This window comes from Temnothorax nylanderi, unplaced genomic scaffold, assembly GCF_030848795.1.
Source record: "Temnothorax nylanderi isolate EJ_2023f unplaced genomic scaffold, tnyl_v1.0 TNYL_tig0024_pilon, whole genome shotgun sequence".
Lineage (NCBI taxonomy): Eukaryota > Metazoa > Arthropoda > Insecta > Hymenoptera > Formicidae > Temnothorax > Temnothorax nylanderi.
The window spans coordinates 69,209-96,363 of record NW_027249086.1 but is presented as its reverse complement, the minus strand read 5'-3'; the positions used below and the strand labels follow the sequence as shown (position 1 = coordinate 96,363).

The 27,155-nt window shown below is 40.1% G+C and overlaps 3 protein-coding genes across 4 annotated transcripts; 2 read left to right on the top strand and 1 right to left on the bottom strand.

Annotated features, from left to right (window-relative positions):
- The first annotated feature begins 48 nt into the window (after positions 1 to 48).
- Positions 49 to 10,249, top strand: LOC139769678 (small subunit processome component 20 homolog). 2 transcript variants are annotated; one of them, XM_071700952.1, is made up of 9 exons: positions 49 to 161; positions 684 to 794; positions 900 to 1,180; positions 1,272 to 6,482; positions 6,653 to 6,908; positions 7,311 to 9,006; positions 9,081 to 9,514; positions 9,619 to 9,888; positions 10,021 to 10,249. In XM_071700952.1, exons 2-9 carry the CDS (start codon positions 750 to 752, stop codon positions 10,165 to 10,167), a joined length of 8,340 nt encoding a protein of 2,779 aa, XP_071557053.1. In that variant the 5' UTR covers positions 49 to 161; positions 684 to 749; the 3' UTR covers positions 10,168 to 10,249. The 2 variants fall into 2 exon arrangements, with proteins under 2 accessions (XP_071557053.1, XP_071557054.1); XM_071700953.1 differs by lacking the exons at positions 9,081 to 9,514; positions 9,619 to 9,888; positions 10,021 to 10,249 and having other exon boundaries at positions 7,311 to 8,683; positions 8,787 to 8,998.
- A 189-nt stretch (positions 10,250 to 10,438) lies between these two features.
- On the top strand, positions 10,439 to 20,412 carry LOC139769689 (probable cytochrome P450 305a1). The gene is made up of 9 exons (XM_071700970.1): positions 10,439 to 12,106; positions 13,765 to 14,021; positions 16,704 to 16,958; positions 17,790 to 18,030; positions 18,159 to 18,318; positions 18,450 to 18,570; positions 18,798 to 18,978; positions 19,139 to 19,398; positions 19,822 to 20,412. Exons 2-9 carry the CDS (start codon positions 13,940 to 13,942, stop codon positions 19,998 to 20,000), a joined length of 1,479 nt encoding a protein of 492 aa, XP_071557071.1. The 5' UTR covers positions 10,439 to 12,106; positions 13,765 to 13,939; the 3' UTR covers positions 20,001 to 20,412.
- Positions 20,407 to 25,428, bottom strand: LOC139769688 (methyl farnesoate epoxidase). The gene is given in 9 exon segments (XM_071700969.1): positions 20,407 to 21,429; positions 21,431 to 21,612; positions 21,859 to 22,000; positions 22,288 to 22,374; positions 22,804 to 23,015; positions 23,355 to 23,587; positions 23,695 to 23,983; positions 24,205 to 24,456; positions 25,284 to 25,428. Coding segments are annotated over 9 exon segments (1,590 nt in total). The 5' UTR covers positions 25,375 to 25,428; the 3' UTR covers positions 20,407 to 21,327.
- Between the last annotated feature and the right edge of the window lie 1,727 nt (positions 25,429 to 27,155).

The window sequence follows — 27,155 nt, the reverse complement described above, 5'->3', positions numbered from 1 at the left end:
ATCGATTTTTTCGACGATACTCTCTCTCTCTCTCTCTCTCTCTCGGACCTCGGACTTGGTACCTAGACGCTCCCCGATCCGGTCACCGATCCTGTCATCTCTCCACGTCGTCGTCGGGTAGAGCGAGAACGCGCGGCGCCGGCGTTTCGTACCTGCACCACGTAAGTAAAATCTAAATCTGTTCCATTCATAACAACATTTGACAACCCGTCATCCGTCACATCGGCAGTGTCGGCAGTCGGCTCGGCAGCTGGTCACTGGTCGGGGGTCGGGGGTCGGGGTGACAAATTCGCGCATGCGCATTCGAACACAGGCCAGCCGTGTAGGGTTAAGCAGGAAGCTTGGTCAGCTTGGTTAATAACGTTTTTCACTGGCAGAACTGGTGCGCACTCAGTGCACATTAAAGCCGTTGTACACTGATTTAATCTTTAATATTTAAAGTAAAATGCAAATATTTCGACTGATAAAATACCCAGTACATATTTTGCCAAATAGTGCAATAAAGAATATTGACGATTTCATGATTTAACCCGTTTATATTAAACATACACACTTTCCGTTGGTTTGTGTACGACGGCTTTAATGTGCACTGAATGCGCACCAGCTCTGCCAGTGAAAAACGCTATAAGTTTACACGTGGGACACGTTCCGCGTTCAATTTGACTCCTTTGAAATGTTTTCAGTTTAAATAAAGTGAACGATGTGTTGATCGGATCCGATTCGAACGTGCACCAGGACAATCTGTTAACATGAAGAATAAACCGACCCGTCACAAGGAGGCGAACGTCTTCCGGGTGAGTAGAGTCGTTTCCCGTGGGGGAACGCGAGGTTAACCTAATCGCGTGCGTGCGCGCGCGCGCGCGCGCGCGTGGCTCTGAAACCGGCTCTTTCCTCCGCAGTTTAAGCCGTTTTCCGAGCGAGTGACGGAGATCGACGTCGACGTTTTTCACCGTGTGGCACATCGGAACGAGGACAACGCCGAGGAAGTCGAGACTCACTTTCACGAGACGCTGCAGAAATGGAACGTTCTCAACCTGACGGATGGCTACACCGCCTTCAAGAAGCAAGTACGGGACATCGTCACGTTGCCTCAGCTCCTTCACAAGAAGCAGCACGTGATCGACACGCTTATGTTGTATTTGAGGAAACGAGATCCCTTGTTCCTGCAGCCGATCTTGGAGTAAGTAGCGTACGCGTACGGCATGTAGATAGACATGTGTAGCATCGAGAGACGTTTGTTATTATTTCTATTCTCACATTGTTTCCCACAGGTTGGTAGTAGCCGTAGCGAGAGATCTTCAGAAGGAGTTCTACGATTATTTTCCAGAATTTCTGTCGGAAATGATCTGCCTGTTGCAAACGAAAAACGCCGAGCAGATAGAGTACACGTTCACCACTTTGGCATATCTGTTTAAATTTCTGTGGCGATATCTCACAAGAAACATAAGAACTGTGGTGCCTCTGTTGCTGCCGCTGCTGGCTGACACGCAGCCGGTCTATATAAACAGGTTCGCCGCCGAAAGTTTTGCATTTGTAGTTCGCAAGATCAAGGATAAAGACTCCTTCCTGAAATTGGTGCTACGTATTCTCGAGGATAGAAATGAAAATGATAAGGAGAATGGGATACCGGGCTGCGGAAAGTTATTGTTTCAAGTTGTGTCCGGTACTCCAGGGCAGTTCCATTCCTGCGCCGAGCAGATGTTACTTCTTTATTTCAACGCTCTGCAAGACGAATCTATTGACCGAAAGCTCACATATCAAGTACTACGTGAAATCGTAACGTGCATATTGCAAAACATACATCCACAAAAGTGCTGTGACGTCATGTGGAATGTTATACTTAAAATAATAGACACGTTTGTCGAAAAGTTGAAGCAGTCGTTGGAATTCTCTGAGAGGAAACACGCTTTGATTCTTTTATTGCGTCTCGTACATATGATTGTCAGCTGTAAAAATGGGAGATTTTTAACCGACGCTGTATCCTTGACGAAAAGATTTACCAACATGATGGACGTATTGAGCGAAGACAGTAATATCTTGCGAGAAGTTATCAACGTGTCTGTAGCCATTCTCTTGGCATCCAACGTCAAGTTAATGCAGGAGAATTCGAGTCAACTATTGCTGAAAATTATGACGGTAAACGATATGGAATTATTGTATTCCTCCGTTGAAAATTTAATACATTACTCTTCGTTCGAAGCTTTGGTATTGCCTCATGTATTGCGGCGCAGCATGTCTGCTGGATTTGACAGTAAGACGTTGCTTCTGCTTGCTAAAATAATTCTCGCAAAAGCATCACCTTGCCTCAGCGGTATAACTTTGGACAAATGGAAAAAGTACATTTTAGATACACGGAATATCGGAAGCGGGAGTATCGATTATCTCTTACGAGAATTGAGAACGTTGTCTACCGATACCGTCTCGCTCGACGCACTGAGAATTTTGATAATTTTACCACATCTGAAGCCGTTACGCGAAGAATTTAAAGATACGTTGAGAGATGGCTTGTTATTTTTATATAAAAAGATACTGAAACCGGACAGTGCGGATGATGCTGCGGACATCAATAAAACCGCTTTCGTATTTTTATTAACACTGGAATCGCTGGTGCACGTGTCGGAGCCAAGCAGTCTCCACGAGTTTTTCGTGAAATCTGACATAAAAATAATTGATCTTGTTAACAACGATAACAAGTGTATCTTAAACGCGATAGATCTCTGCTTAACGTACTTTGCTGCGTCGCAGCATCGTGCGGACTACATAAATTCAGCGTCGTTTGACAAATTAAACGACAATATAGTAAAAAAATGTAGTTCGCCTTATAGCAACGTTCGATTAATCGTGGCACACTTGTACTCTTTGTTTTCTAATGTCGAAGACCCGAAGGGGCCCTCGGTGCAAGGTGATGGAAAAAACGCTATGGAGCTTGTCTATTTGGTGGAATGTGAATCCGTGACAATGCAAAACTACCGCAGCAAGCTGTTGCACTTACAAGCTTTAGGATTTCAGACTCACGCGATAGCTAATCTAGATCCGAAGTATCACGAATTTCCATTAAGATGCTTGATGGGCAATTTGTACGTCAATTTTTCTCTGCTCTGGCAGCCCGTGAGTACAATCATAGCTAGTTACGGTAACAAGGAATGCCCACAGTTCTGGCCGACGTTTCTGGCCGAGTTAACGTCTAACAATATGCCGGAGATTGAACAACGGAGATCGTCGTTCGATTGCCACGTGGTTTCGTCGTTGGAATCGCTGATCGAGAGGCACGACGACGATAAGCCTGATTTCGAGAATTACAAGATCCTTCTCTGGAAATGCATGGCACATTTTTCACCCTACGCCGAGACGAAAAACAGAGACTTAACCGGATTGTTCATCGATTTCGTAAATGCAAATTTTTTTAGATCCAACTCCGACGAGGGCAAGTATTGCGACGTCGAAAAACGTAAAGAATTAATCGATGCGGACAATGACACGGATGACGAGAACGAGAACGAGAGCGAGAACGAGGAGCGTAACGAGAGGAGCGTAAAAGCCGCGCAAGCGGACGCGATGAAAAGGAATTACAAGGTAAAACTTTTACTCGCCCAGATGGAGATATTTGATAAGGTGCAGAATCCGAAAATGATGCACAGAGAAGCGGAGCTGCATCAGATCTATCTGGACTTGATTTCTTCGAGGAACGCCGACATACAGAGAGCCGCTCTGAATTGTCTCTTCGCGTACAAGTACAAGTATCTTTTGCCGTACAAGGAGTCTCTGTGCAGTTTGATAAACGAGAAGAATTTGAAGAATGAGCTCGCGCGTTTCAAGCTGGATCGGGAGAGCAGCATGATAGACGAGGAGCATCGCGAGAATCTCATGCCGATCATAATGAGAATTATTTACGCCAAAATGATTACGAAGACCGGCATGAGGACCGGTGGAAAAGCCGGTGGATTTGCACGGAGAAAGATCATACTGCGCTTCCTGGGCGGTGCGCAGGAGGACGAGATGATCATATTCGTCAAAATGGCATTTAGACCGTTCAAATACGTGTCGCTGGAGGTGGACGAGGCGTTTGACCTGAGGAAGTACGCTGGGAACATGGTCGATACCGTCGATCTGAATAACGTCATGCCGCCTAAACGCATGCAGAGCGCCGTGAATCTGTTGGCGATAGTAATAGAGCAATTCGGCGGGAAGATGTCGGCGAAGTTGTTACCGCGGTTGCTCAGAATATTGATCTGCATCCTGGCCGAGGTGAACGGGATTCTGCGGAGATCGGGGGAGGTTTACCCGGGATACCTGTCGACGATCAAGAACGTGAGGACGAGCTGCGTCGGTATCCTGGCCAGATTCTTCACGCACTTCGAGGACTACGACTGGCAGCCGCAGCGGCACGAGATAGACGCGATCTTTCACGTTGCGATATTTCCCTTGTTGCAGAAACTGCCTATCGAAGGTATACACAGTCCTACGGCCTTGCTCAAGTTATTCATGGCGTGGGGCCAGAACTCGCGGTACTATCCGTTGTTCGCGAAGCATCAGGAGGACGACCAGTCGATCACTCCTCTCCCTTATATCATGCGACTCCTGTCGAATCCCAAGACGCATCAGTCCGTCGTCAACGCCATTCTGGAGATCATCGAGAAGATGCTGACACTGCAGGACTACGGGGGGAGATCCAACGAGGATGCGATGCAGGTGGACGCGGCGCCGTTCTTACCGCTAACGCCGATACTCACCAACATGCTCGAGGTGGAGGAGAAGGTACTTTCGAGCGGGATCAACTACGGCTCCGCTATACTCCTGCCGCATGTCCCTAACGTTCTGGAGTTCATCAAAGATAGACTTAAAAGGTTTCACAAGAGCATAAACAAGACCGAGCTGATCATCCTGTCGCGAATCTCCGAATTCGTTACGGATGCCGAGACATGCGACACGGTGCTGAAGCTGATAATACCCGTGCTAATCAAGAAGGTTACATCTGGCGGTAACGAGGAGGTCGTTATGGGATTGCTGACAACCGTCACGAATCTCATAAAAATTGTGAATAAGCCGGAGATTCATTTGCGTTCTATCGCGCCGCTGATGGGCTTCCTGTCGGATGTGCCCGCTCGCAAAACTCTTTTGCAGCTTTATCGTACCATCGCCGAGAGGTCCGCGGAGGAGCATCGCGAGGCGATGATTCAGGATTACGAGGTTCTGGCCGCTCTCAACGCGTGGGATCACAGATGGGTCGATCAGCCGGACTTCCAGAAGAGGCTGGACGCCTTCGAGCTGATCAGCGACATGGCCGGGAGGAACGCGATTGCCCTGGAATTTGGCGTGACTGTGATACACAACTGCTTTTATTTTCTAAAGACTGTGTCGGATCTGGCGATGCGAGACTGCTCCGGCCAGTGCCTGAAGCTCGTCGCGGCGAAATTAGCGAGGGAGCACCAGAGTAACGTCTTGAACAGGCGTTACTTAATGGACGACACTATCTTAGCTCTCACGAGGAAGGGCATCGCGAGCAAGAACGAGACCGTTCGCCTTCAATCGATAGCGCTTTTGGGACACATGGCCCTGGAGTGCGCGGACGTACATCCCGTTTTACGAGACTTGTCCCTGCTTGCCAATCGAGCCGATCCTGAAGTCGATTTCTTCGAGAATATGCAACACTTGCAACTGTACAGGAGAGCTCGCGCCTTACTCAAGTTCTGCACGCTCGCCAAGACATTGCGGAAGCCGTTTAATCCCAAAACATTGACGCAATTTATTCTTCCCCTCTGCTCATCATATTTATGCAACGAGGCTTTTATTCACAAGAACAGTCTCGTTGACGCCGCTATCGAGACCGTCGGAGTGGTGTGCAAGCTGTTACCGTGGCACCACTACGAGATCATCTTGAAGTATTATTTAAACAAACTGAGGAGCTCCACAGAGTTCCAGAAGCAAGTCGTTAGAATAGTAGTAACGATACTAGACTCCTTTCATTACGATCTTTCTAAGTACAAGCCGGCAGAGAAAATTACGAAAACCAAAGCTTCTTCGACAGGAACCGAAGATAATGCTGTTACTGAAACTTCTGTCACTGAAAGAGAAGAAGCCAATGATGCGACTGGTAAAGATGGGAACCTCGAAAACACGGAACAAGGAGATGAAGAAAAATTGGAGGAAGCACTAAACGATGAGAATGTCGAAGGTGTTGAAGAAATAATAGAGACGGATAAGGAAGCGATAAAGGAAGACTTACCACCGATACTTGAAAGGCAAACGCTGCTTTCTCAATACGGCGCGAAAAAAGTGGTGTTTAGCATATCGAACGGATTGTTGCCTCAACTGCATCGATCGATTGTGGCAAAAACTCGGCAAGACAGCAGTCATAAAATCAACAAGAAGAAAATAGCCTCCGAGACCGAGGAGGACGATTTACTGAGAGTTCCAATTGCTCTCGCGCTTGTTAAGTTACTGCAGAAAATGCCCGAGAATCTTCTGGATACAAATCTGCCAGGGTAAGTGATGTCAGAGATATTTTGTACTCTTTTATTGCATTTGAAGATTATTTCACTCAAGTAGCAATAATCCAAGATTCTGAAAATCTTGAAATTTGAAGAAAAGAGAAGGAAAATGTATATATGACAATTGTCTTGTGCAAATGTGTAACGCATGTATATTTTTTCAGAATTTTCATGAAACTGTGTACGTTCCTCAAGTCGCGTATGGAATCGGTTCGACGTGCGACTCGCGAGACACTACAGAAAATTATGATTACTTTAGGACCGAAGTATCTTCACCATCTTTTGAACGAATTGAATACGCTGTTAACAAAAGGCTTCCAAGTGCACGTTCTCGTGTATACAGTACAGGCTGTATTACTCGCATTAAAGCCTCATTTCCAGAAACTTGATATCAATAATAATTTACAAAGCATTCTGTCTGTAAGTATTATATCTGAAATGTTTGATTATACAAACTCTTTGCCAATATATTCTATTAATATTATTATTGTATATTAATGAAAAAATATATCAGTATAATAAAGTTTGCATTATTCGTATTGTATTCGCAGTATACATCGTATTGTCCGATATTTAATTATGATTCTTTCTCTGCTATAATATTCAAGCAATCTCAAATAATATCTATATTCTCAACAATCAATTTGAATGTTGGAAATACTTGCTAACGTTTTTTAATGTCTTGACCTTTGAAAAGATTTATGGACTTATGTTTGTATAATATATACTTTTGTCAATAAAAATTAGTACAAAGATTGGTAAAGTTTGATCAAATATTTTAGAAACACTATGTATATCTTTAAATAATTATTTTTTATATAGGTGTGCAAAGTGGATTTATTTGGATTGACCGCAGAGGAAAAGGAAGTAGCTGGTATCATCAAAAATGTGTCGGAGGCAAAGAGTACCAAGAGCTTTGATATTTTCCATATTTTGGCGGAATTTATAACAGAATCTTGCTTATTGGATTTAATCCTGCCGTTAAAAGAAATGTTATTGAAGACGCACTCGCATAAAACGATACACAAGATTGTGGAATGCCTCCGAAATGTAACTCTGGGATTGGCGGACAATGCTTACATACCGTTGGAACAAATGCTTATATTTCTTTACGGTATTATTTCGGAAAGTATACCAGGTCTTATGCCTGAGAAGGATAGTAAAAAGCTCGCGGAAGAACAGCGAAAAGGTGAAACGAAAGCTCCGATGCCGCAGGAGTCGAATTATTTCCTCATACCGCCAGAACCCAAAAACAGAATGGGTATTAAAGTTACTGCAAAGACTACCAAGCATGCCAACGTTCATGTAATGATAGAATTCGGTCTGAGACTGTATCATATATTGCTGAAACGGGACAAAGTCTCCGGTGCGGAATACAAACGTTACTTGGAACCATTTGTATCAGTTTTAAGTGACTGTTTAAAGTCCCATCATGTTAAGCTGTGCACCGTAGCACTGCAATGCTTAAATTGGATGCTTAAGATGGATCTACCTTCGATGCACACATCGATATCAGACATTTGTACCTCCATGTTCGACATTTTGCATAAATATGCTGCCGCAGGATTAAGCAAAGGCGATAATTTCGATCTCGTAATGGCCACATTCAAATGCATGTCCGTCCTCGTCCGCGACGTGAAACACTTCAGTATCGATGCCGATCAGCTGAAGATTCTCATCTTATACGCGGAGCAGGATCTACACGACAGCGACAAGTACGGTACTGCGTTTACCTTGCTCAAGGCTATAATACATCGAAAGATGATTGTCGCTGAAATGCACACCGTCATGGAGAAAGTAGCTATGCTGAGTATTACCTCGGAGTTGGAACACGTTAAATTGCAATCCCGTTCTTTGTTCTACTCTTATCTCATGGGTTACCCGCTCGGCAAGCATTTGGATAAACACATATATTTTTATCTCACTCAGTTGAGCTACGAAATGCAGCCGGGCCGATTGAGCGCACTGGAAATGATCCATTCCATCGTCACGGGATTTCCGTTGAAAACGTTAACCAGGAGGTCAGAAATCATATTTGTAATGACCGGTGCAAGATTGATAGACGACGACGACCCAACTTGCCGTAAACTTTGCGCGAAATGTATAAAAGAAATGCTTATGCGGATATCCTCTAATGATAGGAATAAGCTATTTGACAAATGGCCCCTTCAATGGCTAAGTGACTCCAAAATAAGGTACCGGACATTGGCGGCACAGTTGTGCGGCATATTCGTGACCGTCGAGAAAAATGATTTCGATTCGCGACTGCCTCAAGTCTTACCGTTGTTATTAAAGCAGTTTCAGATGGCAGATTTCTCTGCCTCTGACAACGCGGAATTCGGAAAAAACAACAAGTTAGATAATGCAAAATGCTCGCAGAAAGATGATCCTGATTCAAAGGAAGAAAGAACGAAAGATCATCATTTAATTCAAGTGTTGCAACTACTACTAAAAATAGCACATCACACATCTTTCCTCACAAATGAAAAGTACAAGGATTCTATTGACTCGTTTGCCGGTAAGTTATTTTCGCCGAAACGTTGGAAAGCATTTATTTTTCGATAAGTATTGCATATTTACATTTTATTTCAGAATATAGCCAATCTTTGTTGGCGCATCCACACTTGTGGGTTCGATTAGCAGCAGCGCAATTAATCGGCTTTATTTTGGCTGTCCTTGACGTTGAGAAAGTCGTGGAGCTTTTAAATAATCCAGAGAGCGATAGAGTACACGAGGGTTACATGTATTCGAGGCCCGTTGAAACTTTAAAGAGCTTGATTCTAGATTTAGTGGCTCAACTTTATCCGGACATGACATTCGAGGAGTTAGCAGATCAGGTTGTGAAGAACCTAATCTTTATCGCAAAGATGTTAAAATCGGTCACAGGATCCGTTGCGAAAACTGATGAGGAAGATGATGGAAGTAAAGCGAAAAATAATAATAATTTATCTTTTCCTTGGCTTATCAGGAGACTGAGAAAAGCTGTTAATATAGAAATAACGCAAGCCCCTAAGTCAACATCAGTGGTAAGAATATCTTCATTTGCCAGATATCTATGTTTCTGCGAAAAATTTCATGAATACATATTTTATATTTTAAAATAAACCATACGAATGATACATGTTTTCAGAGAACTGCAATGTTCAAGTTTATCGCCGGTATAGTAACTACAGTGCCTATGGAATATCTAAACGCGATACTTTTCAATATTATGTCTCCATTGGTACGGGAGATGACTACGACAGAAGAAACGAACGCTGAATTACGTCGGCTTGCCAAAGAAGTAGCTACCATGATTAAAAAGTCTTTAGGAAATGAGGAATATGTCAAATTACTGAATCGAGTACAACAAAAGTTGGACATTAAGAAAGCGGAAAGAAGAAGAGTTCGTGCGCAACAAGTAAATTTATTTTTATTATTTTACATCTTTAATTTTTATAGTATAGGATATTCATGTTTATGAACTCGTTGAACTTTATGAATAAGTGTGCTCGGAAGAATTATATACATATGTATTATTTTTTTGTACCAGTTTGTGACTGATCCTGACCTGGCGGCTAAACGTAAACTGGCTAAACAACAAAAGAAGAAAGAGGCTAAAAAAAGAAAACTGGACACTATAAAGGGAAGGAAAACAGCAAAAAAACGTAAAAAGAAAGTAGAACTGGATGATTTGTAATTATACTGTAATATAATTAGACAACAAATTTTACAATTTAAATATAAACTATATAAAATAAATAAATAATTTATATAGATGATTGTTACTTGTAAATATTTATAAAAGCGATGTAATATGTATGAATTAAATAGTTTATCGACTATTTACTTCCAGAAGTTTATACAAACGCTTATAGACAAGTTTTATAGTCAATGTTTAAACATACATAATATGTGTAACTAAGTATTATGCAACAAATATGTCGTATTTATAATTTATTTTTACATACGGATATATATATTTTTAAGAAAATCGCGTCATTATGGTTCAAAGTTTTATTTCTCATTTCATTTCTTTTCAAGAAGTGTAGAGTGCCTTCAATTTCTCCGATTTAAAATTTTTAACACTTTAAATTCGTAATTATGTAGAGGATTTATTTTTCTTTAAGAGAAGACTAATGATATAAGAAAGTAAAATCAATCCACGTGTTTAATTTTCTGTTCTACTTTCTTTTCTGTATTATTATTTGTTTTTTATGACAATCGATTATATGCCATTTACTTTTTTTGCTCTTTTACATCGAATATTAATCTCGCCATATCTCAGACAATTTGGAGTCGACTTTTTTGGCAGCAATAGCTTTTGATTAATCAACGTTCAATAAAAAAGTAATTGTGTGGTAATTGCAATAGCAATTTTGAAACAGACTATAATTGGTCACTTAATATTTATCGCTTGTATTTTTGTAAATGGCTATATGTATCAACTTATATATATATATATATATATATATATATATATATATATTTATTTCTTCATTTTCTTTATCATCATATAAATAGTATGTCTATATATACAGGGTGTCTTTTTGACGTGGCCCTAACTTTACCTAATAATTATTGCTTTATTGTTAAACATTATGGGAAAAAATGGTTTAAGATTTAATTTTTGATAAGAAATAGTGTATATAATTGTTGAGCACTAAACATTTTAGTGTATAATTTTTTCTACAAATGCATAATGCATATTGCATTATGTATGATGTATTAGATATTATGCCAGATGTTTGGCACATGTTTATACATTTAATATTTTAATATTGTTTTTTTTAATATAACAATTTTTAATGTCAAATAAATTTGTATCAAAATTAGCTTTTAAAATTAAAAAAGTAAGCTAATGTTGGTTGATGTGAGAAGAGAAAGGTTCCTCTCTCTCTCTACCGAGGAAGATCTACCATATTAATTTATTACAATCGTGAGAGAAATCGAGTAGACTCTACCGCGGTAACAACAACATACATGTTGTTATTTCCTAACACATTATCTACATACACAGAATATTCTGATTCTGCAATTCTAATGACTATCCGCAAATTATGAAAATACCTCGTGTTTTCGAAGCATATGCATGATAATCGGAAAACCATGATATTCCATGATAACTTTGCGAAGTTGGTTGGATGCACCAGTGCACACTCAGTGCACATTAAACCCGTCGTACACAAATCAACGTAAAGTGTATGTTTAATGTAAACGGGTTAAGTCACGAAATCCTTAATATTCTTTATTGTACTATTTGATAAAATTGTGTTGGTTTCATTTTATCAGTCGAAATATTTGCATTTTTACTTTAAATATTAGAGATTAAATCAGTGTACAACGGCTTTAATATGCACTGAGTGCGTCCAACCGAACTCGCTATTTTAGTGTTACTCATGCTTTCTTCAATTTGAGACACAAGGAATGTAGATTCATGCTTGAAAGGGAACAAGAGTGTCATGTCATGTTTTTACATTTTTTATGTATAAATTATTTATCTTTATCATTCAAAGCATGCAGCAATCTCGCGGCGCATGCCTGGTAGGGTTTTACTACATCTGACGTCATGTTGGTTTTCGAGCTTCACTTTTGGGTCCCACTCTCTCCTGTTTTTACGGCATCGGAGTGTCCAGACCGTGAGTAAAACACCGCGTCAGAAGCGTAATTAAAAAATTAAGCAGGCCTAGTATCTATATTGTCTATAATATGCAATAAAAGTCGCATGAATGGTTTGCGCTGATTTACGCTGTCTCTCTACTCTTTGCGCACTGTCTTCAAGTTCACGTTCAAGTCGATAATCAAACCGAGAAAACTGCTTTAACAAGGCAATTTCCTTCTTGCTTAAAAACAGATATAAGATCAATACGGATATCATGGAATCAAAATTTATAGATTTCCTGTCAATCTAATATATCCAATATGCTTGTTAAATACTTTACTACTTTCTAATATATTTAAAGATATGCAAGTTTATTCAATTTCTTTTATCTAATTTAATATATGTAAATATTTTAATAAATAAATATTTAATTATTTCATTAACACACGATTAAAAATACATATAAAAATAGATATTCGTCTATTTAAAAAAATTGATGTTTTTTTTATACCGCCGGAAATATAGGTTTGACCGAAATGAAAACTCACGATAAAATTATCGAAATTTTGAACTCGGTGTTCTGTATCATCTTTTGTTTGACATTTATTATTTTTGTGAGAGAAATCTCTATGTTTTTTTCTGTACAATCTCATGGAGAACGTAGAGGATTTGAAAAGAGAACTCATTCTGTTTTTCTCCAGAAGTTTAACACAATGTAGAGACACGAATAAAAATTATGCCTGCAAATAAGTAAAATTTGCACATATATACGCTAACAGAGATTTAACTGTAACAAAATATGTGAAAAACGAAACAGTAAAGAAACGCGAAAAGCGATAAGATAAGTAGAGGTGTATAAATTGTATAGAAACAAAAATTATGCCAGTTAGCAATATTAAACAAAAATGGTAAAGTACCTACTCTCTTCTCTTCGCTATCGACATGAATGACCAAGGAAGAGGAATTGGTTTGGATGTAGCGAACGTCTTTAGATGATAACACTTTTCGGTTCGAGCATTCCGAAAGAAAAGCGACATTCGTGATGATTCGCTTTCCTTGATTTCATTAAAAAAAAAAAAAAAAAAAAAACCGTTCCGTTGATCGCGAATTGACACAAATGCGTACTTAAACGTCGAGTGCTCGACGAAAATACGTCCGTTCATTTTTACCTCGAGCCGCGCTCGAGTCGCGCATGGTTCGGTGCTGGCTTTAGCGAATTTCTTCTGGATTCTGGATCCACCGTCGTACGTGAAATCGCAATTCCGCGCACGTAATAGTCTTACTTAATCGCTCATAATTTCGACTTTCGATCGACACGCGCGTGGTTTTTATTTATATTTTGCGCATTACCATTACCCTCGGCCCCGATCAGCACCTCAACCCGGTCTCGTTTAAGAGAAGCTTCTTTTGTGCGCGCAGAAGCGGTAGAGGCTGAGAGGCACCGCGTCGTTGGCCGGATGAGTCTGACGATTTAATCCGGTCACTAGTCAGTTACACAAGTCGGTCCACATGTGTCGAGACAATTTCGTCATTCGTACGTGCGATCCCCACGCGTGTGTGAATCATGTCAATTGACCTGCGCGACCCATTGTGTGTCGATCCGACAGTTTCTTTTCTTTTTCCCTCCTGCGAGAACATTCCCGTAGGCAGAAGGTCATATTAGTTTGAGCTATACACTATGTCTTATCCGATTAGACACGTGGACGTTATTGATTGGCCAAATCAACGTCGTGATCGGCAGTTTCCTACTTCTTGAAACTCGCCTACTCGAGCTATTCAGGAATCAGGCGAGCCTTCAGGCGAGTCAGAACGCGACAATCTATTTCGGAAAGCACGTGCCCGGCACGATAAAGGAAAAGAGCGAGGCACGATGATTGTGGCTGTGACTTTGGCGATCTTAACTATTCTTCTTACTATTGTCTTCTTGCGACAGAGACCAAAGTGTCCTCCAGGTAATTTACTCATTGATACTCATTAATTTGGCCTTTTCTTTCTGTATGAGAACGGATTCAGAGATGACGCATCGCGTCGTATATTAATTTTAATTTGTCAACTATCGGGGAAACGTTCAGTAAGTGTAATACATTTTGATCAAATATTTCATATGCGAGATATTCATATATAATTCTATTCTATTTCACATATAATTCTTTAAGATTTGGTTGATTAGGAAAATCTGAACAGGAAAAGTCATTAAGTACGACTCTTTTAAAGAATTTAAAATACTGGGGATACCACTAAAAAAAACGCGTTAATAATAGTACCTCCTGGGTGACGTGGAAAGCTATTGAAAATATGTGTTTATGAATCATACATTGATGGATAAGATTAGCTAGAACACAAATGTAATAACACAAATAAAGTCGTTTAAAAAAAAAGACGCCCGGGCGAAGCTCCTAACCAGCTAGTATATATATATATATACATATATATATATATATGTGTGTGTGTGTGTGTGTGTGTGTGTGTGTGTGTGCGCGCGCGTGTGCGTGCGCGTGTGCGTGTGCGTGTGCGTGTGCGTGTGCGTGTGCGTGTGCGTGTGCGTGTGCGTGTGCGTGTGCGTGTGCGTGTGCGTGTGCGTGTGCGTGTGCGTGTGCGTGTGCGTGTGTGTGTGTTGTGTGTGTGTGTGTGTGTGTGTGTGTGTGTGTGTGTGTGTAAACGGCGGTTCTACGTAAAGTGAACCGTTACACTTGGACAGAGAATTTACAAAGAAGAGACTAGAAGAGATCGTTGGGTGTTAAATTAGATCGATATATTGAAGCCTGGACGATTTAATTAAAAATTACGATAGAGACATGTATACTGCGTAACATGCATTTCCCTCTTACCTAAGTAATCAAATAAAATTAAAAAGTTTAGTATTGATCCTAAAAGTAATCTGTTCTCTAAACTTTATATATGTATTTGCTGCTGTATATATTTTATTTTTAATATATCAGAATGAAATATAAAATTAGATTCATATTAAGCCGTAATTAATTTCTTTCGGTACTTTAGTATTAGCACTACTTCAGTACATTATTTTATTATCTTGGTGATGAAAATTAATGGAAATCTTGATTTATAAATTCAAAATAGATATTACGAAATTTTAAGTTATAAGCATAAACTAGATGAATTTATTTCAGCTGTCCTTATATAAGATATACAAAATTTTGGGTTCTGCTATGCTATCTATTATTATTCAAAAAGAAAAACGGCACGTTTTTATCTAAAGTTAACACATCTTTCTCTTGTCGAAAATTCGTTTTCCAAATACGAATAGTTCAGCGACTTTATATGAATCAGATTTATATAGCACATTGTTCACAAAATGTCAATTGGTACAAAATAGTATTTTGATTGCTTTTAACAAATTTAAAATGAAACTTTTTAAGTACAAATGTAAATAAAGCTATATAAGTACAAACGTACTCACACTAGTCACACTGAATAACAGAAAAGAAGGCTTGAAAATTCAAGGTTAAACCTAGAATTACTTTCATCACAGTTACAAATACAAATACGAGATATAGAAAATAACGAGGTATGTAGAACGCGAGGTATGTAACGAGATATAGAAGATAACAGATGATGTCTCCGATATTCTATGAATGTAATTGTGTATTTAGTTCGAGGTCCACACACACACACACACACATAATTGGAAAAGGTCTGCCTACACTAAAATAATAACATATTACAAATTGGCCACTTCTATATTATGTAAACGTCATTTTCATTAAAACTTATTTTTCAACAAATTACCTTAAAGGTTTGACGCTTAAATATTTTCGTTTATTAAATATCTTGGTCTCGATTTAATAGAAGTAAAGTAAAATAAAATTCGCACTATATACCTAGTTAGCCAAATCTGAAAAAAAAACCATATTTTGTCAAGCGTCTGCAACAAATTTCATTAGTAGAAAAATGACAGATTTGATGCAAAATCTGTTAATTAAATTAATGTTTACAAAACGACAGTAGAGATGTAACTTAATAATTTACTGTTCATAAAATGAGAGCAAATTAGCGTAAAAACCCGTGCGAGATACTAAGAGCATGTATAAAGTGTGTGTAACTACTGATAATAAAAAACAATCGTTAAAAAGTAAATTGTTTTTTTTTTTTCAAAGATTAGAGTAAATAAAACGGGAATACGCGATAACATATGAAATAATCGTCAGAAAATCAGAATTTGCGGTTCGAGAATAGGTACGTTCGAGGAAAACACGATGTGCGTTTCAATGCGTGTCGGATATACTTTTCGAGAATGAAAATATAAGCAGAAATTCAATGTTGTGAAAACTGCGCAAGCTAATCGTTGCGTTTATTCGACCTAAATTATTTAGGCCGCCTGCTGTAAACACTTGATAGGCAATCGGACCTGGCTTCAGGTCAGGCCGCGTATTTTAGTGACCCGACCCAGGTCGCGGGTCTGCACCCCCGCTGGTAATGGGTGTAAACGTAGCCAATATATGAAATAATAGTCAGAAAATCAGAATTTGTGGTTCGGGAATACGTTCGAGAAAAACACGGATTTTGAATCGGCCAAGAATTCAAAGTAATTAAAGAAGCGTATACTTTTGAGTTACCTGCGACGATAGTTAAGAACCTTAAATTCTAATTTCCACTCAAGGAGCTATAATTTTTAGGTCCCTTTCCTTGGCCGTTTATTGGAAATGGATATTATTTAAAAAAATTAACGCGTCAACTCGGTGGACAACACATTGCCTTTCTGGAACTCAGCAAGATGTACAAAAGCGGCGTCGTAAGTTTACGGTTGGGTACCAGCGACGTGATTGTTGTCTCGGACAGCAAGCTTATACACGAAATGTGCCTTTGCGAGAAGTACGACGGACGTCCCTGGAACGCATTCATAAAGCTACGAAACATGGGAATGAGGAAAGGTAACGAATCCGATTGAAACTTGCCATATTGAAGTTTAGAATTTGGTTGAAAATTGATTTCTATATTTCAATAAAGAATTATATAAAGAATTATAGTCTTATCAAACAGATCGATATCGATATTTTCGTCGAGAGAAAAAAGTAAGAGAAAGATGAGATTTTTTTCTATTTTATGTATTAATGCCCAAGCAAATTACTTACATGCACGAGCGCGTGTTTATTGTATCTTTCGTCTTACTTGGATGTATGTTGCCGGTCTTTAATATTTATATTTTTAGGCAAAAATGAGAGTATACATTGCACTGTTAAATTCGTAGTGTCAAATTATACTCAATTTGAGTAATTTAATATTTAATATTTAACTTTAATATTTATAGTCCTTAAATATTTAACGGTATAGATTTTAATAAACGTAAATAAATTTAAGTTTTTCTCAGTGCCGTGCAAAATCTAGAACATATGAAACTTTCAAATTTAACAAATAAGGAATAGTGAGAGAGGCAATCGGAGCCACGCGCGGTAATAATTGCGCAATCAAAATATAGTCAAAATAAGATGAAATATATTAGTCAATACATATTCGGACGTTGCGACACTTTCATTGTGTCATCTTCAGCGTGTAAACAAATTTATCTTATTGACTTATTCAGGAGAGCCTATACTTGGTTTATTATTTTCAAATTTAATTTTTCTTGAAAGAAATAGAGAACAATCTGATTCGCTATATCAGCGCTTCGAAGAAGAGATTTCGATGCGATAATAATTACAAGAAGAAAGAAAGTAAGTATTGTAAGAGCCGTTAAAGATCACTGATTAATCAGAAGTTATCAGGGATCACGATGAACGACGGGACTGAGTGGAGAGAATTGCGCGTTTGGGTGGTACGAGCTCTGAGAAGCGTCGGTTTCGCCAAGCAGGCGATGATGGACCTGCTCGTTGACGAAATGACACTCATCCTGGAGAGGCTGGCGGACGGCGGAGTGCGACAGATACGACCCGCGATCGCGCCCGCGGTGATAAATGTCCTCTGGCTAATGATCACGGGACGGAAGCCATCCGAGAATCTCCCGAGGTAACGTGAAATCGTCGCCGGGACAATCGGAAGATTACACTTCCTCGACAACTCGCGCGCGGCACTTCCGCGAGTCTTATTTCCGGGTAACTCGAGGAAGTCTCACTGGTTCCGCGATTGCTCCTCAGGTTACAGAAGTTCATGGATCTGCTGAATCGTCGCGCGCAACAGTTCGATATGACCGGTGGGATTCTGGCCACTTTCCCCTGGATACGTTACGTCGCGCCGGAGATGTCGGGATACAACATCCTCATCGCGTTAAACAACGAGCTCAAGAACTTCCTAATGGTATATACATATACATATACGTAACCCCCTTCAATGACCCACGCGGTGGTCAATACAATTTCAGCTAATTCTTACTCGTCCGATACTTAAAATTATTGATCGCGTCGCATCTCATGTTTTGTTATCCGCAGGACACTATCAAGGAGCACAAGGAGCGGTACGTCAAGGGAAACGAGGCGGACTTTATCGATATGTTCCTCTATGAGATGTACAACAGCGAGGAGCATCGAGACAAAGTTTCCTTGTTTACAGGTGCGAGCCCCAGTTGCTTTCTATCACCGAGCGGCCGTTTAAAGAACGCCGCGCGGCAATTTTCTCGGGGTACCTATTCGCGAGGAAATTAACGCTTCCTCCCGGCGTGCCCCGTCCGCGTCGGTGCGTTAATGAAAGCACCGTGCGCGCGCGAGAGAAAGCGAAGTTCTCGTCGCGAGCCACCGCGATGCCCGACATACGTGCATCATCTCTTCTGTTCTTTTCAGAGGACAATTTGCTCGTGACGTTGATCGACTTCTTCATCGCCGGCATTAGCACCACGACGTCGACGTTGGATGTTCTTTTCTTGCAAATGGCCAATCATCAGGATGTGCAGCGCAAGCTGCACGAGGAGATCGACGCCGCGATCGGTCCCCACAGGTTTCCCAATCTGAAGGACAGAGTCAAGTAATAACGGCGTAATTTTGTATCTTTAAGAAGGGCGCAATTCCTTTTTCAAATTGTTATTATTTTTGGGGGGGGGGGAAGGAAAGGGAACATTGCTCTTCTTATGGTTTTTCTATTCGAGAAATTATTTAATTTATATTGAATTTCAACTTAATCGCAGAATGCCCTTCACGGAGGCGATATTAACCGAGTGCCAACGCATGTGGCTCGTCACGCCTATAATCGGACCACGTCGCGTTCTTAGTAACACAACTCTCGACGGTTACGAGATACCAAAGAACACCACCGTCCTTATGAATGTGTATTCGAACAATATGGATCCGAAATTCTTCCCCGATCCGACTTGGTTTAGACCGGAGAGATATATAAACAAGGATGGAGCTTATCAACCACATGACAGTATTATACTGTTCGGAAAAGGTCAGTAAATTATTACGAGGTTTAAAGAAAAACGAGATTGTTATGAGAGAAATAACAGCTATGGAATTCTCTTTTGCGAAACGAAACGGAAATGATCGCTTCGTTCACGTGCGACGTTAATGTGCTTAATTGCGTTTAAGCCATTCTCGGTGTCGCGCCGTAACGCATGTACATAATTACGATACCTACCTCTTTCTTGTTTTCTTTCCGGGTGCTTCACGGCGCGACGGCGCGACGGCGGAAGGTCGAGGAATGCCTTTCACGCTGAGGAAAAAGGCGAACGGTACTCTCTGAATTTAATGCTCGCACGGGATCCTCTGAATAACTGCGAATAATAGCGATCAAATCTCGTGAATCAATTATCTTGTCCCATATTTCACCGTCCGAAGGAGGAATCTTCTTTTATCTTTTTTTTTTCCTTAGGAAAGAGAAGATGCCCCGGAGCAGCTTTGGCAAGATCGGCTATATTCTTAATTTTTGTCGGGGTAATGCAGAAGTATCGTTTACTCCCGGTGCCAGGTAAAAAATCCATTAAAATGGAACTAACTACCGGATTGATAATTGCACCGAAGCCTTATGAAATGTTAGTCGTTCCGAGATAAGATTACATTGCACGGTATCCACTTGGGTAAGTGAGAGGCTCTCATTTTGAAAACGTTTCGCGTTAGTTTTATTATCAAATTGACGCGCGTTAGCGTACGCTACGATTCTTTTAATGTTATTTTATTCTTTGTTTCGTTATACTTTTTTGAGATATGTATATACGTAAACGTCAGAAGAAAAAAGAAAAAAGAAAAAAGAAAAAAGCAAAAGAACGAAAGTATTATATACACACAGATCTTACACATACGTACACTTGTATCTTCTCTCTTCGCGTTCGAAATTTCTATTTTTTTTAAATAGTACTAAAAGCACTATACTAGAATAGTATACGAGAATTTACCGAGCTGGTGTCACATTATAAATGTAAATACGAATTTACTATCAATTAAAATATTGCAGATTACATATTAAGTACGAGTTTTTTTTTGCAGTTTTATTTAAAAGCCATTCCAGTACAATTTTATTACAAGACCTTTTTTTAAGCTTCTGCCGTCCTACATGCTGAAAGGAGACGACAAACCGACCATGTTAGGAGGCGATAGAAGTATCGGCTGTGTATCTATAGAGACCCTCGAGTGAAACACACGTCTTTCACGTAGCCGCGTGAGAGCTAGTAAATTGCTAGAAATGCTCGCGGCACATTTCTATTAACTTACATCCGTTTATTGAGGCTGTCATCTACCTTTCATACTCGCGTCTAGCATTTCAAACCGCGCGAATAAGTAATCGAAATCGCACCTTCTCGCGCGTCGCTACATTTGTCATGAAATGCTCTACAATATGCCACGTGCTGCGAATAAGATATATTTAGTTCTCAGAAATCGCGTGCTTCCTCGCACGTTCCAGAGCGCTCGCAGGGGACGTGCAAGTAACGAGCACGAGACAGCAGTTTTTTAAAACACATGATTTTCCGACTTTGATTAAAAATATTAAAATTTGAGTAAAAATATTAAAAATAATTGTTTTAATCTTTGGCTTGGAAATGACTATTCGATGTCTAACAGGACATAATAGCTTCTGCCTGAGGAAGTACGTTCGTCCGAAGTCTTTTTTTATCTCTGCTGTAAATGGAGACACGATTACGCGTTATCGCTTCGAGTCGAATCGGCTGCGCCGCACGGTTATTAGTAATCTTACGACTTGCCTCGTATTATGTATAATGTGTTATGTGTTATGCGCGTTACGGCCCAAGCTGTTTGACAAAAAAGATATTCGTTTCCGTTAACCGATCCCGTACATGGCGCGGCGCGGCGCGGCGCGGCCCGGCGTTTGCGAATGGCGTTTATTGGTTCTACGCCGTGAAAGTCTTGCTTTTACGCGCACGCTTTACGAGTTCGACGAAATCGTGCCCCTTCGCAGAAGTCCAAATGTACCGTCATGTGCTCTCGCGCGGGTCACGTGGCGATCGTCCCTGTGGCGTTCGGGGACGCGTCGTCCTCGTCGTCAGCTTGAGGTAGTACGGTTTCGGCGACAGGGTGAAGCCGTCGTAGCCTTTCAGGCTCGGTTTGCCGTGCTCGGCCGCTAGCTCCATGTCGAAGTAATGCACGACGTAGGTGAAGAACAGGAACAGCGAGGAGCGCGCCAGCTGCTCGCCTGGACAGCGTCTTTTGCCTGAAACAATCCACCCGGCATGCCCGCGATTAGTTCCAAACAATGGGGAATTGATTATCTCTCGCCGCGCGCCGTACCTTCGTGAAGGCAAAAGGCTGAAAAATTTGCGCAATATATATGGAGAGAGGCTCGGAGAGTATAGAAATGACTTTTACGAGAATGATGGTTGCGAAAGTGGGACATTAGCATAAACTATATTCCGACGTGTTGATTACGTCTCTCGAAGTTTCCTTTGTTGAAATTTACCTAAACCGAAAGGTATGCTGTAGTTGCTCCGACAGAATTGGCCCTGCTCGTCTAGAAATCGTTGCGGTCGGAACTCATCCGGTCGATCCCAGTACGTCTCGTCATTGTGGACGCTATGATAATCGAAGAGAACTATCGTGCCCTGCAAAATATTAGCTCGCTTGCAATTTGGACGCGTAATAAGCGCCAATTTTGAATGCAATAGGCTTATCGATAAAATCGGCGAACTTTGATATAGGTACACGAACAGGTATACTAATATTTTATTTCTTCTCTTACGTGCCGACGAGTGCTGAAAGAACTCGGCAAAAATACGAAGCATACCGCTAAATATATTATTTATTTCTGAAGAGGAATTAAATTAGAAATATTGATTCTTATGTATATCGAAATTCGCTAGTTATCCGCAATCAGATACGGTCTTATTACCTTGGGTATTCGATAGCCGTTCAAAGAAACGTCCTTCGCAGTACTGTGAGGTACGCCGAGTGGAGCCAAAATTAGATATCTTTGGACCTACATTAAATATACCAATTTTGTACTCGTGTCATGTTTCATTTATGCTGCGGAACATCGATATCGTCTCGCATTTAAGCATTTTCTCAATTATCATAATCTATTTTTATTGATAAATTATATGTTTTATTAATCGAAGCCTATTTATTATACCGTCATAAAAAAATGTCAATTAAATCAGAGTAATATTTATTTTCTAATTGTTATTAAAATCAGATTCTCTATAGGAAGCTCGCTAGCATATGGTAAAACATTTGTTTTAATATAGAAATATTTGAAACAAAATTATTTATTGACAACACATCATATTTTGTAACAAGGTTTCTCTTGAAAATATCAACCGTCAGTGAGTTATATACTTGGTCGTAACGCGTTTGCACCCAACAGTCTATGTCTATGTAATTTATATATTTCTCTTTCTTATATTACCTCGGCTAAGAAAGCTTCCGTTATCGGCAAGGATGGTAAATCTTGTTCGGTTGGAGCTCGCGACCTACCGACGACACCATCCAACTCTGTTTGAAGTACCTTCAACCATTCGGGATTCAGCGATAGGAAGAGAAACGTAGTTGCTAAGGTGTCAGTGGTCGTCTTCGACCCAGCCAGAAAAAGGTCGAGACACAATATCAATAAATTCTCACCTGCGGCATAAAACGTGTGCGCATGTATGTTAATGGTAATTTATTACTTACTTCGTCGTTAGGTCGTTACACAATGTGAAAATTACTCAATCTAAGGGAAGAAAAATATTTAACACGATTGCGCACGCGCATTTCTTACTAATTTCAATTATTCTACAGACATAATTCCAAAAAGGGAGAGAAAGAGAGGAGAAGGGACGAATGTCTTCTAAAACTTGGCGAAAATATCTCAGACAACTCCAACACTCTAAGATTTTTGACGCAAATAAAATTTAATTGTATAAATCACGTGAGATAATTTATTAAGTAAGCTTCATGTTACGCGGCGTATTAACTCACGATCAAATATCGTGTCTTTATTCTCGGTGTTTCTACGGATCTCCAAGAGAAACGCGTCAATCAGATCGCGCGGCTCATCGGATAACTCCCTCTCGTGTATCTTGATCTCCTCATCGAGGAAGCTCCATAGACTTTCGAGAATCCTCATTAGCTCGTTATATCCCGATAACTCCGGGATCACGAAACGTAGAAAAGGCATCTGCGAAATTACTCCACCCAGGGTGTCCATTAGCCTGTATAAAATATCAAATAATGTTTTATCTTGCAAAAATAATATTATATATTTACGTCGTCTTATTTCGCCGTGTTAAAACAACGGGTTCTCGTCTGCAGGATTTACCTGAAGGCATCGTGAACCAGTACGAGCGCCTCTTGCAGCTTTTGGTCCTCATATTCGAATCTGTGCCCGGCTATCATGAACCACAGAGAATTCAGTACCGCGACGTCGAATGCCGTGTGCATCATCACCGCGCCGCGCTCGCTCATCTCCTGCAGATGAACGACGAAATTCCGAGCCTCCAGAGTCATCTGTTCCTTTAAAATCGACTGACCTATGCCGAACGTTCGCAGATGCCGCATCGTAAATCTGCGAATCTGCGTCCACGTGGGGCCCTCGGTGAACAGAACGCCTTTAATAACAAATACGCGCTTGAATAATATAAAGTTGAATGAAAGCGACATGAAGATGATATATTATCCTTCACGTTGAAACGTTGTTAGAACGTTGAAAGAAAAAAGCGGGTAATTTTCAGAATCTTGATGGGCGTGTTAATTTCAAGGAGTTAATCCCGAGTTTTCGTTTACCGATATATATATATATATATATATATATATAAGTAGCGCTGCGTACCCTTTCTCTTCCCGAACGATCGTACCCTGAAGAAAAATCCGTCCGGTCGGCTGTTGAATTCATCCTGGAGAAGCGTCTTCTTCACCAGATCGTACGTTGAAATCACCACCACCTTTTGATTTCCAAGCTTTAATCCCAATACCGGCCCGTACGTTCGCGCCAGTTCTTGCATACTCAGATAAATGTATCCGTGTTTCGAACGTAGCCATTTGAACTTGAAGAAACATCCGAAGAACGGTATCCACGCTGGGCCTGTGCAGTGTCAATTTAGCGTCCCGCAATTAGAGGCTTGACTTTAATGACATTAATTTAGAGTCATTATGGTATTTTCGCTCAGCGAAATTGTCGAAAGAGATCGCGTCGTATGCCATTACTTGCCATTAACATTATTAGATCATCTTTTCTTTGTATCTAAATTTTAGATTAATCTTCCTAAAGGATTCTCGTAAAGTAAAATAAATTAAGCTATTTCTTTTAATAATCGCCTATGAACGCATCAGATATCATTTTTATAACACCGCATGTCCACAAAAGTACAATTATAACGACTATTTCTATATGTATATATATATATATATTTCTGTCACGCTATACACGCATTCCTCAATCGAGTGACTAGCCTGATGTTTATGGATACATCTTTGGTGCTATGACATTATACGGAGAGATAAGAACTCTAAATTTAGACAAACGTAAAAATTTCGGTGATAAATTTTTTTCGCAGTCGGAAATAAATTCCATTTAAGAAGAAAGCGTGTCATTTATAGCGGAACTAAAATTTAGGAAAATAAATTAAATATTCAAGAGACTTCGCGTGCCCTACAACTTTCTCTCGAAACATCGGCTTTCTGAAATAGGTACTTTCAGGAATATTAACTCGTAATATGTAATAGAAAGACACTTTTTAAGCTATTAACATCTACTTTCAGCGTGAAACTTCTTAATTGAAGCGTAGAAAAAGATATGTATGTGAAAGCCATAAAAATACAGTAATTGTGTTTAGGTACTAATTGCACGTAACACGTCAGACTGAACACTCCGAGAGTGTCAATATTATAGTCGAGTTTTATTTCACTCACCAGGTGGATAATTTTTCGGCTTGATACAATCGTAGATGCAGTAGAGGCAAGCGAGGGCGGAGAGAAGGGAGAAGATTATCAAGAACAGCATTTTTGGATGTATCGAGATGCGCCACTTCGTAACTTCTGCCACGGTAACTCATATCGGCTGTGCTATATATATATGTGCATGGACAATACATGTACATATGATAACAAAACAAAACTAGCTATGATCTTATCGATATATGACCCCTACGATCCGGATAAAAATATCGTTTTATGTTTGACTACCTTTTCGGAGTACGCACGCTCTCGCATGGAAGCTGGCTCGTTGAAACACGACGATATTTTTCTTCGACCGAGTCGTGCCTAAATAAAATAAAATTGGCGATGAAAGGACTGTGCGTATTTGGAATTACATCAGACGCGAGCACGAAAAAATTCGTTTTTTCACATGATATATTAAATAAGAATATTAATTCTTATTAAATTTAAAATATGTGCTACATATTAACTGTTCTTTGAACAGTATCAGAAATTAAATAAGAGACCGAATTAAGAACGTTACATTGAAATTAAGCGAGTTAATTAGCGAGTTTGGGATGAATTCTTTTGGCAAGTTCTCGAGGAGAAAACGAATTCAGGTTAATTTGTTTGGGAATAATAAGCTTGCCAAGTGATATCCTTGATCGTAATTTCTGGTGAAAATCAAGTCGAGGTGAATGCGGGTAGCGCATTGTTCTCACCCGTGTGAAGCCTTTGCGCGCGCGATACCTAGAAATCTCCTATTATGTTGTAAAATGTCTGTTATCACGATAATCGGCCACCGCGCTTACGGACCACAATTTACATACGAATGCCCGACGCAGAAACAACGTAGAAAAGAAATTTCTTAAATGAAACAACCTTGAGCATGTTTGTCCAACTGTTTGTTATGTCGGCAACGCTTTGAGGAAAGTCAAAGCACGATACGTTTAGCTATTAGATACAAAAGAACAGCCGTAATATGCGAGAGCTACGCGTCATTCACGTATCTCGCACTTAATAATAACGAAATAATAACGAAACTTCCCCGGAAGGGAAGACGGGGCAGAAGACGGAAGATGCGATGTCGCGTAACTCCCACGAAATTTTGCTTGCGCGCGAAAACCCGTCGGACGAAAGTAAACGTCGGACAAAAGTGAAAATTTGTTTCCTGTCTGTCATATCAGGGAAACGACGCACAGGGAAACGTATCACGATTTCTCTAATTCTCTTCTTTTTTTTTTTATTTCCTTGTTCGGTCGCCAGGCGATCGGAGAAAAATCCACTCTTCCGTATAGTTGGACGCCAGTGAAATCTCGTTGTCATCGTCATCAATCGAGCGGAGTCTGCGTCGCGCAATGTGGTGCGGCCTACCGGGAGTACCGCGGGGACGGGCAGCACGGTGGCATGGATTAATTTATGCCGCTGTGTGGGTGCACGGATACTTTCTCCATGGTCGGGGTCCTCTACATGCTGGTCGCCTCTGCCTACCATAACAGACTCCACTTTCTCCAATTTCGCAGGGATACGTGCGCGTATTCGCGTTGCATCATCCTCATAAGCTCGCAACGATGGCGATTTACTTTGAAATTAGAATGACCATCTAGATAGTTCGTTTCCTGAGGAAACGAGTATCGAGGTAATAAGATGATAATAAGGCTCTTAACTTGGGCTCTTCTCTTCGATGTAAAAGAATAAAATCAACATCCGACTAATCACCTGTAAAAAAAGCAATTTTCAGGGTTATTTTTATTTTTAAAATAAAAAATAATGGATTAACTTTATTGTTGTTCAATATACTTATTTCGTTAGATTATATAAACGATATGCAGCTTGCTTATCTTCTTTAGTTGTTCCATTAAGTTT